The following is a 16,646-nucleotide window of genomic DNA, read 5'->3' as shown; positions in this document are numbered from 1 at the left end:
TCCCGGATACTCTTGGTTTAAACTCTTCCCAAGCGTCTCAATCTCCAACCAATGACTGTAAGCAATCTCGATTGGCCCACCCTCGTTCTGAAATGATTGGCTTATAAGAGTCACAACCTGGCCAATCAGCATAAAGGACGCGCGAGCTTATTAACATAAAAATGGTGGGGGATTTCCTCTCCCTCCCCCTCCCCCTCCCCGAACATTCCTCCTCGGCACCCGGGAGACGCTTCAGGACTTCCCAGCATACAGTGCGGGGACTAGGAAGCGCCGCTGCCCCGGCCGAGAGCTCCCCGCGCGCGGCGGACTGGCGCGTGGACGGCCCGGTGCCGGGCTAGACGGCGCGCCACGTGCCGCCCGGCCATTCTCCGCCGGAAGCTGCCGGCCTCGGCCCCGCCTATTGCGGGGTGAAGCGTTAAGGTCCGAAGGCTTCGCGCGAGGCCTGCGGTCCGGCGTTGGTGGGAAGGGGCCCGGTGGGCTTGAAGTGAAAACCTGGCCAGGACAATGGTCCCGCAAGTCCTAAGTTTTTGTCAGGAAGTTGGTCCTTGGCTCATATTCCGTATTTGAAACCGAGGACACTGGGAAGGGATGTACCGTCCGGTCACACAATGGGTTGGTGGCGGTCACGACTAGAGAACTCATCATCGGAATGCGACCGAGACCGTGCCTTCGGCACAGCGACCTGAAAGCTTCGAGTTTCTTCGCAAAGCGTTTCGGGGAGGGCTGCTCTCATGAAACAGAATATGTAATAAGTAGGAGAAACCTGGAGAGAAAACAAGCCTAAACGTCTGGCACATTGTGTATTTGCAGTGAATAAAAAGAACTTATATTACCGATGGGGATTCACTGCCCCTGAATTATATACAACCTAATGGGAAACTGGAAACCTTTTGATATTGCGAAGGGTTAATTCCTTAGCATATAGCTACTCTTTTTTTTTCTATACATTTTTTTTGTTTGTTTGTTTGAAGAAAATTGTAAAGTCAGCAAGCAGTTACAGATGAAAGAACAAATAAAACAGGTGGATTGGATCGTTAAGATGAGGAACAAAAATATCTGTTCAGAGTTAAAAATGGGCAGAGTGGTTTATTTTGCAGCAAGAAGAGAACACAGGGTGATGGATAGCCACTGACGGAACCGGAGAACGCTCAGCAGCACGTGCTCTTCCAGCCTGTCACGCCTCCTCCGCTGCTGACTTCTACATTTTCACTCTTGGGCTCTTCTACAGGGGTCTTTGGAAGGATATCTTCAGCTAATGTGAGAAAGGCCTTTTCAATGTTTACATTTGCTTTTGCACTCGTCTCAAAAAACCTAATACCATGCTCCCTTGCCCTCTGTTCTCCTTGTCCCTTAGGTACAACTTTTATCGTCCACATCACACTTGTTTCCTAGTAACATTCTTTCCCCATCTTCATGGGCATGCTCATCTATATTTCTAAGCCATTTGCCGATGTTTTCAAAACTTTGACCATTGGTGATGTCACATACTAGCCTAATACCCATTGCTCCTCCACAGTAGGAGGTTGTGATGGTGTGAAACCGCTCCTGGCCTGCGGTCTCCCATGTCTGTGGCTTGATCTTCTTTCCTTGTAATTCAACAGTTTTGATCTTAAAGTCGATTCCTATGGTGGAAATGAAGGTGGTATTGAAGGCATCGTCCGAAAAGCGGAAAAGGACGCAGGTCTTCCCCGCTCCCGAGTCCCGGATCGGGAGCAGCTTGCAAAGCAGGTCGTCCCTCGTCGTCGCCATTGGGAGGAGCGGCTCCGGCCCCCGCCGCGGGCGGCCCCCCGGGATCGGTCCCTCTCACTGGGGCCAACTCCTCGCTCGGTGTCCTCAGGCCGGAGCACCGGGGAAGCGTGGGGGGAAAGGAGGCTTGAGAGGGCGCGGGCGACCTCCGGACGGCCTTGTCGAGGAAGCACCGACAGTGGCTGCGACCGCGGCTCCGCAGCCTCTCCCAGCGGCTCTGCCTGGTTCCGGGGAGTCGGTCCGGACAACATGGCCTCCCCTCCCCCCTCGGGGCTGCTCGGCCGGGACGCTCCCACGGGCGAGCCACGAGCTCGGCCTTGGAGGGAGCGCCGAGGACGTGAAGACAGGCTCTCCCCCGAGCTGACACTCCGCGCTCGGGCACGGCGATGGCAGCCAAGGAGGACCCCGAGCCGAGAGCTCAGCTACATAAGCCACCGGAAGCCGAGCCGCCCCGCCGGAGACACCTGTTCCCCGAGCCCTCTCACGCCGGCATGCGCGCTGCCTCGCATAGAGCTGCTCTTGAATGGAGAACAAGAACCCGAATTGAGATGCAGGTGCAGGAGCACTTCCCAGACCACCTGGCCGTGTCCAGCCCCACCAGCCTGGTAACCTGAGCATCAGACTTCTGTTTCAGCAAAAGGACACATTACTACCCTACGGCATGGAGTTCGGGGATTGGTCCTGAGTAGCTGGAACCACAAATGTTCAATCTGTGGGGAAATGCATCTCCCTAAATTGTGGGAATGGCTGTGCATCTCTAAATCCGTGTGTGTGTGTTTTTCTGAATCCTTTTATCCCACTCCCTCACCCCCACCCCCAATTCTGCCATGGTCAAGTTCATGGCCCTACAACATGGAGTGGATGTGGTTAAGAATGTCACACATATAAAACTGGGGTAAAAGGAACCAATGTTACTGTGTTCTGGTTGAAGAGCAAACACAGGTGAAGTTTTTAAAACCTCCTTAAGACGATTTTTGGCTTTCATTTTTATGCCAAAGGTCATACAGCAGATCTATAAAAGGAAAGGACTGCACTTCTCCATATGCAAGAGATAGGTGTTTTTCAGAATGACCTTCTGTGACTTAGATTAGAATTCTCTCCAAACCTTGCCTTTCTAAGCCCCAAATTCATTGAATCAAATATCTGACTGCTGTTTATGTAAGGTAGAGTGTACAAATGTGTGCAAATTAAACCAAGTCATAAGTAACTTGACCAAGCTGTGGCTTAGCTGGAAAAAAAAAAGGGGGGCGGGGTTTGGAGATACTACTACGTATGTGCTCTCAATGCGTATCAACTAGGAAATTTGAGAATGAAGGCATGGAGAATTTTTGTTTGTTCCCTCTATAAATTTCAAAAGATTTATATAAATTTCAAGAGATGAAATTTGGGGGGCAGGAGTATGAAGGAGTAGCATAATTAAAATGCACAAGTAATTAAAAATATAATCTTATTAGAACATCTTTATTTTCCAAATATCTTAGCAGTCATTGATATTTCTTTCTTAAAATTTTAGAATTGGGGAGCCTCATCTATTGCTGTGTTCCAAGGTTCTATAAAGATTTCCCTTGCCTTTGGCTTATGACCTTAAGATATAAACAGGATGACTATAAATTTGCCTCCCTCTGGTCATTCTCAAACTTACAGGGCTAGATTTTTACTCCATATTTAGAAAATAGGAGGTAAAAAGAGCCATCATTTTGCATCTGCATGTCAATTTTATGTAACAAGAAAAATTGAGCTATCATTTTTAAATGTTGTGACACTGAAAATAGTTTAAGGGGCAGTTATAAATTGATCAAGAGACACTGGAGTCAGAGTGTTGAGAGTCCTAAGAAGAAAGGAGAAAATGAAAGAGGGAGCAGGAGGGATGTTTCTACCATTGCTAGCCACATGACCCTGGCCAACTCCACTCTAAAACCTGTTCTTGGTTAGTAATGTGCAGACAAAAATGCCTTCCCTACTGATAGCACAGGGAATTTAGAAGGATAAGATGACATAGGAGTACCACACAGATGATGCATACATTTGTACCTCTAGCTTGAGGTTTTGACAGGTTTTGAAAGCATTGGCTGTAACCATCTTCCAGTAATTTGCCAAAATGACTAACACAAAGAGAAAGAGGAGAGGCGCCCACTATATGTTCTCCAGGCCTTTTAGGAAACATGGAGTTGTTCCTTTGGCCACATGCATGCGAATCTACAAGGAAAGTGATGTAGTCGTCAAGGGAATGGGCACTGTTCATAAAGGAATGCCCCATAAATGTTGCCATGGCAACACTGGAGAAGTCTACAATGTCACCCAGTATGCAGTGGGCATTGTTGTGAATAAACAAGGGCAAGATCCTTGCCAGGAGAATTAATGTATGTATGAAGCATATTAAGCACTCTAAGAGCCGAGATAGCTTCCTGAAACGTGTGAAGGAAAACGATTAGAAAAAGAAGGAAGCCAGCCAGAGAGAAAGGTACCTGGGTTTAATTGAAGCTTCAGCCTGCTCCACCCAGAGAAGCACACTTTGTGAGAATCAATGGAAAGAAACCTGAGCTGCTGGAATCCATTCCCTATGTATTCATGGCATGATAAGTGTAAAAAAAACAACAATCAGAAAACCTCTGTACTGAGTCAAACAAACAAAAAACATTGGAGACAGCTTTGAACATATTTAGCACAGGTATACTTATGTATCTAACTCCTAATTCTAACTAGTTGGAAGTATTTTTAAATTTCTTTGGATAGAGGTTTCACTGTTTCTTTAGTCAATTACTCTATACACATTTTGAATCAAGTGGTGGGAGTAGTCACATCACATCCCAGAAGAGGGCACCATTCCCAAGAAATGGAAGCTGCTTCTGATAAAGAAGGAACCCCCTAAGAAATCTAAGGTTTCAAATGGGAGGATTCGTGGTCATGGGGATGTAAAGCACCTCACAGGGAATATAGTCAACAATATTGAAATAACTAGGTATGGTACCAGGTGGCTACTGGAACTATCAGGGGGAACACTTTGTAAAGTATATGATTAACCACTATGCTGTAAACCTTAAATGAATACAAAATAACATTGAATTTAAACTGTAATTGAAAAATAAAATTAAAAAAATAAAATTAAAAATGGGTGGCTGGGTTGGAATGTTGTCCTGTGCACTGAAAGGTCACCAGTTTGATTCCTGGTCAGGGCATATGCCCAGGTTGCAGGTTGGGTCCCCAGTCAGGGTGTGTAGAGAAGGCAACCAATCAATGTTTCACTCTTTTCTCTCTCTCTGTCCTAAAATCAATAAAAACAAACAAAAACCTTCTTGGCCAAAAGCATAATACCTTCCCCAGGCATATCTAGATTTTGATTGATGATACTTTCTATAATCTTTACCTAAATTGAATCTCTAATTGGAGGAACTCCAGACAACCTGGCAAAAACAGGGGACCTGTATAGTAGGCTATGTATTTACCTATCAGACAAGTTTGGTGAGTATATAGAATTATACACACATATATTTTTAACAACATTAGGTGCCTGCTGTATTGGGCACTTTCCATAGATTATCTTCAAAACTGACAACAATCTGTAGCATAGGTATCATTACTATCTTCCTTTTACAGATGAGAAAACTAAATCAGAGAAGTTTGGTAACTTTCTTCATCACATGGCTACCAAGAATTCCAATTGAGATTCAAACTTGTCTTTCTCCTAAGCTCATGTCATCATGCTGCCTCAAGAGACCAGTTTTCTCATTAGAGAATAGACTGCAATGGGCAAGGCAAATCAAGAAATAAAATTTCCACATACAAAAATTAGTATTGAGGAAAATGCAAGTCACTAGAAAATAATCTCCCAAAGAACCATTTAATAACACATATACCCATCTTTAATATTTGTACTCATATGTTGTGTTTAATAGAAGGGAAGTTTATTGGTTTCATAATAGGCTCCATTTAATACATTTCAAATGTTATAATGCATCTACCACTAGTGGCAAATTTAAATGGCTTTCAGTGATTCCTGGATGTGATTAGATCACAAAAGACTTGGATTCATCACTCAAAGAAACTTGTCCAGGTCCAAAATCAAAGAACAGAGTTGTTGGTGCTTCTTTTTCCAAGGATTGGCAGGGACAGATGCAGAAGTGGAGAACTGAAAGCAATACTCAGGAATCTTACATGAGCCCTAGCTGGTTTGGCTCAGGGGATAGAGTGTCGGCCTGTGGACTGAAGGGTCCCAGGTTTGATTCTAGTCAAGGGCACATGCTGGGTCGTGGGCTTGATCCCTAGTAGGGGGCGTGCAGGAGGCAGCCAATCAATGATTCTCTCTCATCATTGATGTTTCTCTCTCTCTCTCTCTCTCTCTCTCCCTCTCTCTTTCTCTCTCTCCCCCTTCCTCTCTGAAATCAATAAGTATATATATATTTTAAAGAAATTTTACATGAGTTCAGTATTTTGTAGGATCCACACTGAATCTTTTTTTAAAATTGAGATATATTTGACATATAACCCTCACTGAAGCGCAAAATCTTATTGTTGAAAGGAATCTTCAAAATCGTCTAGTTCAGCCATCCTGTTAAACTAAGTACTGGAAATACCTACGCAATGTTATCAGTCAAGGGATCACCAAGCCTCTACAAGAATGCCCTAAGTAATGAGAAATTCATTCATTTATAAAGCTGCCTATTTCATCTATAGATAGTTTTAACTAATAGACGTTCTTCATATTGAGCTGAATCTCCCAACTTCCATTCACTGTTGCTAATTCCAAGCTCTTTATAAGAATCCCTAAAACAATGCCTCCTCACAAGGTTTTTCTACCCAGATTACCCTTCTTGGTACTTTGTCCAGGGTTTCAAATGTCATTGTGACCGCAGCTAATCTTGGATAGATTGGTTAGGGCCTATTGGAAATCAATAGGCCTGCGTGTTCCACCCACTGCACAAGGAAGTAGCATATCTGATTTCCCCTCCTCTCCACGGGGCCCAGAGGCAGCTCTCCACAGTGCTGAGCTTCATCCGGCCTTCACTGCTCCCAGGCCAGTGAGAGTTGGAAAGAGGCACTTTCCAATTATTCAGTTATCCTTGCGATCTAAGGCCTGGGCAACCTTTAGAAACCTCTTAAAAGAAACATCCTCAACCGTAAGTCAGCATTAGCATCTACATAAAACCTGTCTTGACTGCTCCACGTTCCCCAAACTCAAGAGAACTGACCATTCCACTGCTTGGTCTGAAAAGGCCTTCCAGAAAAAAAAAAATCTGGCAAAGTTATGTAGGCCTTACCATGAGTGGAAATGGATCAAATGGTTTCTCTTCTCTAAATCTCTAATTCAGAACCTCCCTTTTACTCACAAGCCATTTGCAACCATTCTGCTTCCCTTCTATCTCCACACCATCTGAGAACATCCTGACTTCTCACTGCCATGCTATAGAGAGAGCCTCAAATGTGGGAGGAAACAGAGAAAGAGTAGAGCCAGGTATTTTGGACATTGCCAGTCAGTCACAATGTGAAGCTATTTGTTCATATTCACAGAGAAGATCCTGGGCAGTGGGAATTCTTGTTGCAAAGTACCCAACTCTTTGGGTAAATTCTTTCAGATAACAAATAATAATAAGACTTTAGTTGTAAACAAAATATTTTTGCAATCCTGAAACACTATATTCTGGATTTTTGTGATGAAATCAGGTGAGATCCACTTAACATAAGAACTCAATATTAGGTGTGGGTAGAGAAATGCACACTGGGTAGTAAGTTAGCATCCTCTGTATTTGAGAAAATAATGAAAATTCAAAGTAATTACATTTGGAAGAAGACAAAGGAGTCCTTTTTTTATTACAAACTATGTATGTCCAATAAATTCATAGTAAAATAAGCTTTAAAAAAGCTTTAAAATGTCAAAAAAGGAAAAAAGCCAGCAACTAGAACAAAATATGTAATGAGATTAGTAACATTTACGCTCAATTTTAGAGAATTCTTATATACTCAGTTGATTAAAACATCCTATATGATGCTGTACATTTTTACAAAAGTCTTCAAAAGAAAAGTAAGAATTAAACATTGATGACTGGAGTTAGTTGTAGCAAGGGATTGGATGTGAGTGTTTGACTGCTTTTTGTGCCTTCAAAGTTCTGCAGAAAATTCTGTCTTCTTTTTAGACCATCCAGAATGATTGAATTATTAGATGCCAGACTCTGTGTCCTAAAAATATTAAAAATAGAATTATTACCTTCAAAATGGGTTGAATTTCAAATCAAAGCATGATACTGTCATTTGTTTCTTTGTAGCAGTGTAACATTTACCAACACTAAGGTACACTTATCAAATAAGTTAACCTTTAGAAATCTAAAGTACTCTTTACATTTTAAATGCTTCACAAACGCACCTCAATTATTTGACAGCTGCTTTCCGAGAAGTTCATATTTTCTGATCATCATCTGTTCTCAAATCCAATATCAAGTATATTCTGGTCAGAAATAAGTTTCTGAAAAACTATTCTATACAACTGAAGTAACCAATAGCATCTTGTGTAATTTATTTTTTGAGAAGTCATAGGGAAGGGAAGAGCTAGTTACAATAGTTTTCATATTGACAACGTTCCCTTCTTTGGAGCTGTAAGCTATGTTAGTTTCTTATCTAACACATCTGCCTTGCTTCAGCCACATTACTGTTTAGGCATTTGGCTTCCGACAGTCCCCTTTTCCACCTTCCCTCCTCTTCATCACATGTCCGTTACATTAAGATTATGTCTCAAAAATGTGTCCTCCAATAAGCCTCCAGTATAACATATCACTTTTTTAAAAATGTATTTTTATTTCTTTCAGAGAGGAAGGGAGAGGGAGAGAGAGGTAGAAACATCAATAATGAGAATCATCGATCATCTGCCTCCTTCATGGCCCACACCAGGGATGGAGCCTGTAACCTAATCATATGCCCTGACTGGGAATCAACCCGTGACCTCCTGGTTCATAGGTTGATGCTCAATCACTGAGCCATGCCTGCCAGCCAGCGCATCTCTCTTAACTCCATACCTCTTTAGCAGTTAGGAAGAGTTTATGCTTTGTTCTTGAATTCAATCTGTCTGTTTATTGTTTGTTGGTCTCAACTAAACTAAATTGTAAGCTTCCTACAGGTACAACAATATCTTCTTGATCTCTGTCCCCCCAATTCTTATAACAATATGGCACATAGTTGATGCTCAAATGCTATCTTCCCTCCCTTTTTCTCTTCATGTCTTTAAGAATTATAAGTGTTTTTTTTAATCATAAGCATTTTTTACGAAATTAAATTTCTGCCCGGCCTATGTGGCTCAGTGGTTGAGCATTGACCCATGAACCAGGAGGTCACGGTTCAATTCCCATTCAGGGCACATGCCTGGGGTGTGAGCTTGATCCTGGTGTGAGGCATGCAGGAGGCGGCCAGTGGATGATTCTCTCTCATCATTGATGTTTCTGTCTCTCCCTCCCCCTTCCTCTCTGAAATCAATAAAAATAAAAAGTTCCTCTTTCACCCTTTCCAAGTAAAATGTTTACTGTAATGTTGAGTCTGTGTGTTGTTTCTAAGTCTTTCATAGATTCCATCAACACTCAGATTTAATTTTCTCCTAGTTGTTATTACTCTTTTTAATGGCTTCAAAAAATGAACAATATACTCTATTATATAAGAGACTGCATTGTAACTGTATATAATTTTTTTCAGTAAAATAAAAGCTGGCAGAAGAGTATCATTATAAAAAGATAACTCAGGGGTTGCCCACTAGGTAACTCAATATATTCTTAATTTTAATAAACCCTGTGAGATAGTTGCTAATCACTTTTCTGTGCACTTACCGTGGAGAATCTATCCCACTATCTCCTGCCATGCTATGATTTTCCGTTCCTTCCAAGTGACTGTGTTCGTGCTGGAAATCCTGCGCCATCACTGGCATATGTGTAGTGTTGAAAAGTTCCAACTTTTGTGTGAACCGTTTTCTCATTTCCTGATCCTGAGCACTCTGAGACCAGCAAGCTGCTTTCTTTCCTGTGTCACCCAGGAAGTCTTGTGGGGTTTCAGCCTCAGAGCTGGCTTTCCTTGAGCTGTAGTAATCAAATATACTTCCCTCAGCAGATGCTGAGGCCTGTACACATTCAGCAACACTGGGATCCTCTTCATAGTTAAATCCGGATTGGGTCCCTGAATTGAGGCCACAGCTTTCTGCAGAGAGATTAGATTTTTGGCTTTCACCTGGATTAGTGAGCAACGCAGGTGTGTAGCATTCATTTCCTTTAAGCGTCGGAGGCTCAAACCTCTGTACTTTGCTGTTGTACTCAGCCAGAGATCTTTCAGCTACCTTTTGTTTTCCGAAATGATTCCATTTGCTTCCCCCAGAAAAGGAATACTGAATGTGGCCAGGCAGCATTTGACACAAATCATCATTCTCGGAAAAGTCATCCTCATCTAAATATAATGAACTGCAGGCACCGTCATCATCTTCCACTTTGTTTTGATACAAGGCTTGGTCATCGTCAGAAAGCACCTCATTTTCTAGGCTCACCGTCTCTGCTTCCTGCACAAATGCCTCTCTCATTAGTGTTTCCTCTGAGTCTCTGTCTTGTCGCTCAGGTTGACTCAAATGGTCCACACCAAGAGGATAATCCAAAAGACCAAGATTTTGGAATTGGTGTGTTGTTTTGTCAACTAATCTACAAGCAGAAGATGCCTGGTCTAAAGTGGAGGAACCCGGGGATGGAAGGACATTCTGTGTTTCTTTTGTCACCCCTAACATGTCAGAGTGAGAATAACTTTCCCTCAAGTCTTCAGGGATTACTTTGTTTTCTCTACCATACACATCATATGTCAACATGCTTTCCCTAAAGGAACAGCGTTGACTATCATGTTGCAAAACACGACATTGGGAGTAATTTAAGAGGTGCTCTCTAAAATCATCACTGACAGGCTTGACAGTAGAGTGACTCATAGGAATGGATTCTGCCCTCGGTTTATCATTACATTGTTCAGCCCACGGCTGTTTGGCCTCCCTCCCAAGGACTCGTGAGGAATCTAAAGACCTTGACCTTTGGCAAGGCTTGCCCTTTGGTCTAATCTGGCTGGGTTTCAAATCATTGGTCTTCTGGTTGTTGTGCCCTTTGGTTATTGGGCTCCTTCGATGAGACAAACCCTGGAAAGGATTACTGATTCGCTTTTTGTAAATCAGATGGGAACCCAGCTCTGATGAGTTCTCACCAAGTGGTTTCTGAACTCCTGCTTCATTTGGGCTTTTAATTCTGGAGGTGGGCTGTGTAGCAGGGAGCTTGGGGCGTTTCTCCAGTCGAATGCTTCCTGGCCGAGGCTCGCTTCCCTGACTCCCGGCTCTGTGTCTATCCCTATGAGAACGGCCCCGCCTCCGAGGCTTTGCAGACCGGCCCTGCCTTTTCTTAACTCCCTCTCTTGAAGGATATTTATGCCCGACTGTCAGCATATCAGTGGAAGTGCCCTGGCTGTTATATTTTTTCTGTTCTTCGTATTTTTGCATCAGGATGGTATGTTTGATTAAGTTGTCAACAGTCAGAACGGGATTAATGCGTTTGATTATCTCATGTTCAATGTCTCGAGGGATATTGTCCAAGTTATCTTCATCTCGGACAGGCCACTCTTCCGGTGGGAACTGGGCAGAGAAGCTGCTGTGCTCTGTTCTGGACTTCTCCTTTCTGGACATACTGCGCCAGAAGAGGCTAAAGCCAAACTTCTTGCCTTTGTCTCTGTCTTTTGTGTATGGTAAAGGTTTGGTGCTCTCAGAGACATGGTTCTCCTCAGACACTGAAACTGCTCGATTCTGTACCAAAGATTTGGATTCCCCAAGACCTTTCTGGCCTTTTCTAGTCACTTCTGCAGCAGCGGGTGGTTCCTGTGGATCCTGAGAGCACATGTCAGGGAAACACTGGCAAGACGGACAATGGGAAGCGGGGGCAGTGTTTTCTTTGGCTAACTCTGCAAACTCTGCACAGCTCTCCACGCTCACCAGGTACGTGATGCAAGCAGGTATCTCGTGACTCTCATCTGATCGGACTCTCTTATTTTCTTGGGGGTTTGTATTTGTGATGAAGTAAGTCTGAGGAGTAACTATGAAGTATCCTTCTCCAGTGTGATAAATCTTCCTTTCTTTAATCAGAGTTCCCAGAGTGGTATAGAGAATATCTCGAGATGGAATTGCAATGCCTAAAACAAAAGCATTTTACACTGGTAAATTCTGAATAAGAAACATTTTAATGAGTGAAATCAGTCACACAGAAATGACCACACATTTGCTTGATGAACCTAGAGCTAATTATAACACAATTGATATGTCATTAAAACGCCAAAGAAACGTTAACAGTGATCATAATTTAGCTGAATAACAGGAATATAATTTGGTCCACACAAAGGTATATGGCTAGGCTAATAGTTAAGTAGAGGAAAATCATCTGAGTTCACTAAACTATAAACACTGAGTTATACAATCCCATTACAAATTTAAATTTTGCCTAAGGAAAGTATTCTTAAGAACAAACATAGGAGTTTTTGAAAACCAGTCTCATTGCTTAAATCTTAAGAAGCTAAAGAGAAAATGAAAACTAGTTTGTGCTTGGGTGAGGGCAAACTACTTAAAATCTGGATTATGTTGGTTTTTCAAACTGGGAAGGTGATACTTTTAAAAGAAATTTCCTTTTCAAAATAGCAGGGTTTAAAATTATATTGTGAAAACAATGTTCAACATGTATGTGTAAGTGTTAACACTGGAAGGCGGTCAGAGGTGATTGGTAGTCACTTAGAAAACCCCACGAAGTCATGCAAATCAAGAAGTTCCAATCTTCGTGTTCACTTTAAGAACACTTGTGAAACTGCCCAGGTCATCAAGGGAATGCATATCCAAAAAGCCACTAAGTATCTGAAGGATGTCATTTTAAAAAAAATGATTTTATTGATTTCAGAGAGAGGAAGGGAGAGGAAGAGATAGAAACATCAAGGATGAGAGAGAATCATCGATCAGCCACCCCTGCACACCCCCACTGGGGATCGAGCCTGCAACCTGGTCATGTGCCCTGATTAGGAATCAAACCTGTGACCTCCAGGTTCATGGGCTGACACTCAAACACTGAGCCACACCAGCCAGGCAGAGTGTCACTTTCAATGTGTGCCATTTGATCATTACAATGGTGGAGTGCCCAAGCCAAACAGTGGGGCTGGACACATGGTCAATGGCCTAAAAAGAGTGCTGATTTTTGCTGCACATGCTTAAAAATGCAGAGCGTGATGCTGGACTTAAGGGTGTAGATGTAGCCTCTCTGGTCACTGAGCACATCCAGGTGAATAAAGCTCCCAAGATGCAGAGTAGAACGTAACAGAGCTCACGGGCGGATTAACCCCTTCACGAGCGCTCCCTGCCACCTGGAGACGATCCTACTGAAAAGGAGCAGACTGTCCCTAAACCAGAGGAGGAGGGTGCACAGAAGAAAGAGATTTCCCAGAAGAAACTGAAGGAACAGAAACATAGGACCTAGAAGTAAATTCAGCATAAAATAAATACTAACACATAAAAAAGTGTAACACTGGAAGAAAATACATCAATATGTTAACCTTGGTTTCTTTTGGGCGGCCATACTACGTGGTTACTTTTCTATATTAACCACATTTTTCTACAATATGCACATTCATTTTAGAATAAGAAAAATAAAAAATACTCTTGTACATTCACACACTGGGATATGAAAAAAATGAGTTCAATATATGCTGATACAGAAAGACCTCCAAAATATGTAAGTTTTTTAAAAAGTGCAGATAGAATGTATAGAATGATTCAATTTATGTTATTAAAAAAAGATACATATACTCAAATATAACTTATGAAAGTATACATAAGAAACTATAGACAATAGAAATTATCACCTCTAGGGAGTGGCAATGGAAGAATAGGAGATGTGGGGGGGAGAAGATGAACTCTTCCTTTGCACGCCTTTCTACAGAGTCTGGTTTATTTATTGCCATAAGTATTGCTTTTTTGTTTTGTTTTGTTTTTAAACATATTTTATTGATTTTTTTACAGAGAGAAAGGGAGAGGAATAGAGAGTTAGAAACATCGATTAGCTGCCGCCTGCACACCCCCTACTGGGGAATGTGCCCGCAACCAAGGTACATGCCCTTGACCGGAATCGAACCTGGGACCTTTCAGTCTGCAGGCCAGGCTCTATCCACTGAGCCAAACCGGTTAGGGCACAAGTATTGTTTTTTAAAAAGTTAATTGGAATGTAAAAAAAACAACAACACCCTTATCAAATTTGCTGATGCAGGCCTTTTCCTGGCAAGGTTCTAATATAAGGTTCTATAATAGAAAAAACTTTAGATATCATCCAGCTCATTTGTGTTTAAGATTATTTGTAAATAAAACCATCAAACACATGCAAAGAACTAACAGGGAAAAACTTGTTACTCTACCTGGGTAATGTTTCATCAAATGCTCCAACAGTGATTCCTGTGTTACTACAATCTCAGCAGCACTCATGTCAGATATAGCACAGCAAAGAACTTCAGCCAAAGGTACAAACTGTGATTGGGCTATTGGATTCATTTGCACTGGAAAGACATCACCTAAATTGGAGATTTTTTAAAAAAAAAAGGAAAGGTGATAAATTTGATAGAGTGTAAACTATTTGAAATTAGTGAATCAAGCACATTTATAAAGACTGAATAGCAGGTGGAACTGCTATTCTTCCATCAGTCCTTACTCAGAATCTGTTAACATGACATGTACAATAATAGAAACTGTAGAAGAAAAGGGTTTACTTGATAGTCCCTACTTTTAAGAAGTTTGTAGTATTTTTCAGTACAAGAAAAGAGTAAGAGTATGAAAGTCACAAAGTGATATCAGTTGAGGTCAGACAAGGCTTATATGACAATTGTATTTCAAAGCATTTTTTATATTTTAAAATATACAAAGCCACAGAAAGCTCAAGTCATTGTCCCAAGGTCTAAAAGCAAGTATAGTAACAGCAATAGATCTTCTGACACCTAATTCAGTATTTTCACCATTCCACACTTTCCTGATTGGAATGATTAAGAAGATTTGAACTCTTTGCCACATCTACTGGGAGGATGAAGACCATTTTCAGCAATCAGACTGTTGACATTCCAGAAAATGTTGACATCACTCTGAAGGGACACACAATTACTATGAGGGGCCCCAGAGGCACCCTGCCAGAGGGGCTCCAATCACATCAATGTAGAGCTCAGTCTCCTTGGAAAGAAAAACAAGAGGCTCCGGGTTGACAAACGGTGAACTGGCCATCATCTGCACAATCTGCAGTCATGATCAAGGGTGTGATACTGGGTTTCCATTATAAGATGAGGTCTGTGTACGCTCACTTTTGCTGTAGGGGGCTGTCTTGTGCATTGTAGGATGTTTAGTAGTGTCCTTGGCCTCCACCTACTATATCTCTCACATCTGCAGCAACCAAAAATGTCTCCATTGCCAAATGTCTGGGGAATAAAAGGTACAGGTAGAAGAACTAGCTTAGAAATGATGAAGATTTTACTTCATCTGAGACTTGAGGAACCAACGGAGGGTGGCAGAAGCCCAGAAATATACTGAGGCAGAGAAAGAAAAATATTAGCATGGCAAGTTATCTGATCTCTGTAAAGTCAGAGGAGAATGGGTAAGAATGGGAGGGGAGAAATGGGAATGATGAGATGAAAGGTAGAAAGGGGGGTTTGAGGAGCTGTTCTTGGAGTATATTAGGAAATTTAAAAACCAATATGAAGATTATGAAGGAGCCCTGCGTCTCCAGGTGATTTTAGTGTGGTTTCTGGCAGATGAAGCGGCAAGAAAGGAAGAGAGGCCAGCAGTGCTTCTAAAACTTGACTGTGCCGATGGCAATCATCAGGGGATTGTGCTAATGTGCAGATTCTGATTCGGAAGGTCTGGAGAGGAACCTGTGATTCTGCATTTCTAACAACCTCCCAGGTGATGTCCACTCTTTGGAGCGGCAGGGGTTGGGGCGCTAATGACGGCCATGTTAAAGTAGCTAACCATTCAACAAATAAACATGGCCTACATGGGAGTCCAGTGTAGCCAGAAGAAAGCCTAAGAACTGAGAAACTTAGCCAGACATTTCCTGCAGTGACAGTTTAGAGGCTGGTTCACTGCAGGGGCTGTTGAGGGGAAGGTGGTGAGGACTGGCGTGGTGGGAAGGGTTGCAGCCAAAGCTGGTGAGAGGCCCATCTATAACAATAAAAGCGTAATATGCTAAAAAAAGACCAGACGTCCTTCCGGACGTGCATCAGGCCTCTAGTAATAAGATAAAGGACTTCCTTAGGGAAACTGGTAAGCTGTGTGCAGTTATACCTCACATTGGTCTGTTTTCTTCTTTACTTAAGCTTCTCTATCTGGCAGACTGGGCCTCAGGTCACAACACAGGATAGAATTGCAGTTTGGGCAGCCTAGGGAAGGCTCCCCTGTTGGTGAGCTTATGGCTATCCCACAGGATTCTGAGGAGCTAGAATGAGTGGCTAATCAATTAATTAGCATTTCAAATGGCAATGATGAGAGATGGCGCTCTCTGAGCCAAGGGTAATAAACCTCTCCCTTTAACTTCATTTCCTCTTTGCCTTTCTTTTTTCCCTCCAGGTCAGAGATTTATTTACTCTCTTCTCTTTCACACCCCTCCTCAACCAGACAAAACACAACATTAAAGTATCATTTCAAATATTTGTATACTTCTTCCACATAACTAGGTGCTATTTTAAATAAGTGACTTTAAACTTTTATATATCTCTCTCCCTCATCTCCAAAATGCTGTGACTTTTTCCTTGTATGTGATCTTAAGTTGATTTCCTGCCTCCACTCCATGTGGACCTGAAGTCCTTAATTCAAAGAGGAGGGGGTGTCAACGTAAGAAACATTCAAACCTGTGAAGAATTTT

General features: G+C 42.3%; 1 protein-coding gene and 2 pseudogenes across 3 annotated transcripts in view; 1 reads left to right on the top strand and 2 right to left on the bottom strand.

Annotated features, from left to right (window-relative positions):
• Positions 1-302: 302 nt before the first annotated feature.
• LOC139021971 (large ribosomal subunit protein eL21-like) lies at positions 303-4,828 on the top strand (annotated as a pseudogene).
• On the bottom strand, positions 1,104-1,749 carry LOC139021970 (ras-related protein Rab-10 pseudogene; annotated as a pseudogene).
• A 2,328-nt stretch (positions 4,829-7,156) lies between the features above and the next one.
• STOX1 (storkhead box 1) overlaps positions 7,157-16,646 on the bottom strand; it is a 47,226-nt gene continuing 37,736 nt past the window's right edge. The window contains exons 2-4 of one of the 3 annotated variants that reach the window (XM_070431917.1): positions 14,164-14,316; positions 9,546-11,910; positions 7,157-7,917 (exon numbers count right to left, since the gene is read on the bottom strand). In XM_070431917.1, the coding sequence (XP_070288018.1) occupies positions 7,770-7,917; positions 9,546-11,910; positions 14,164-14,316 (2,666 nt within the window). In that variant the 3' untranslated portion in view covers positions 7,157-7,769. The remainder of the gene's footprint in view (positions 7,918-9,545; positions 11,911-14,163; positions 14,317-16,646) is intronic. The other 2 variants (XM_070431918.1, XM_070431919.1) reach the window with 2 other exon arrangements.

Source organism: Myotis yumanensis, unplaced genomic scaffold, assembly GCF_028538775.1.
Source record: "Myotis yumanensis isolate MYYU_CA2020_CCGP unplaced genomic scaffold, mMyoYum1.0.hap1 SCAF_13, whole genome shotgun sequence".
NCBI lineage: Eukaryota > Metazoa > Chordata > Mammalia > Chiroptera > Vespertilionidae > Myotis > Myotis yumanensis.
Note: the sequence above shows the minus strand (reverse complement) of the source record. Positions and strands in the feature narration are given on the sequence as shown.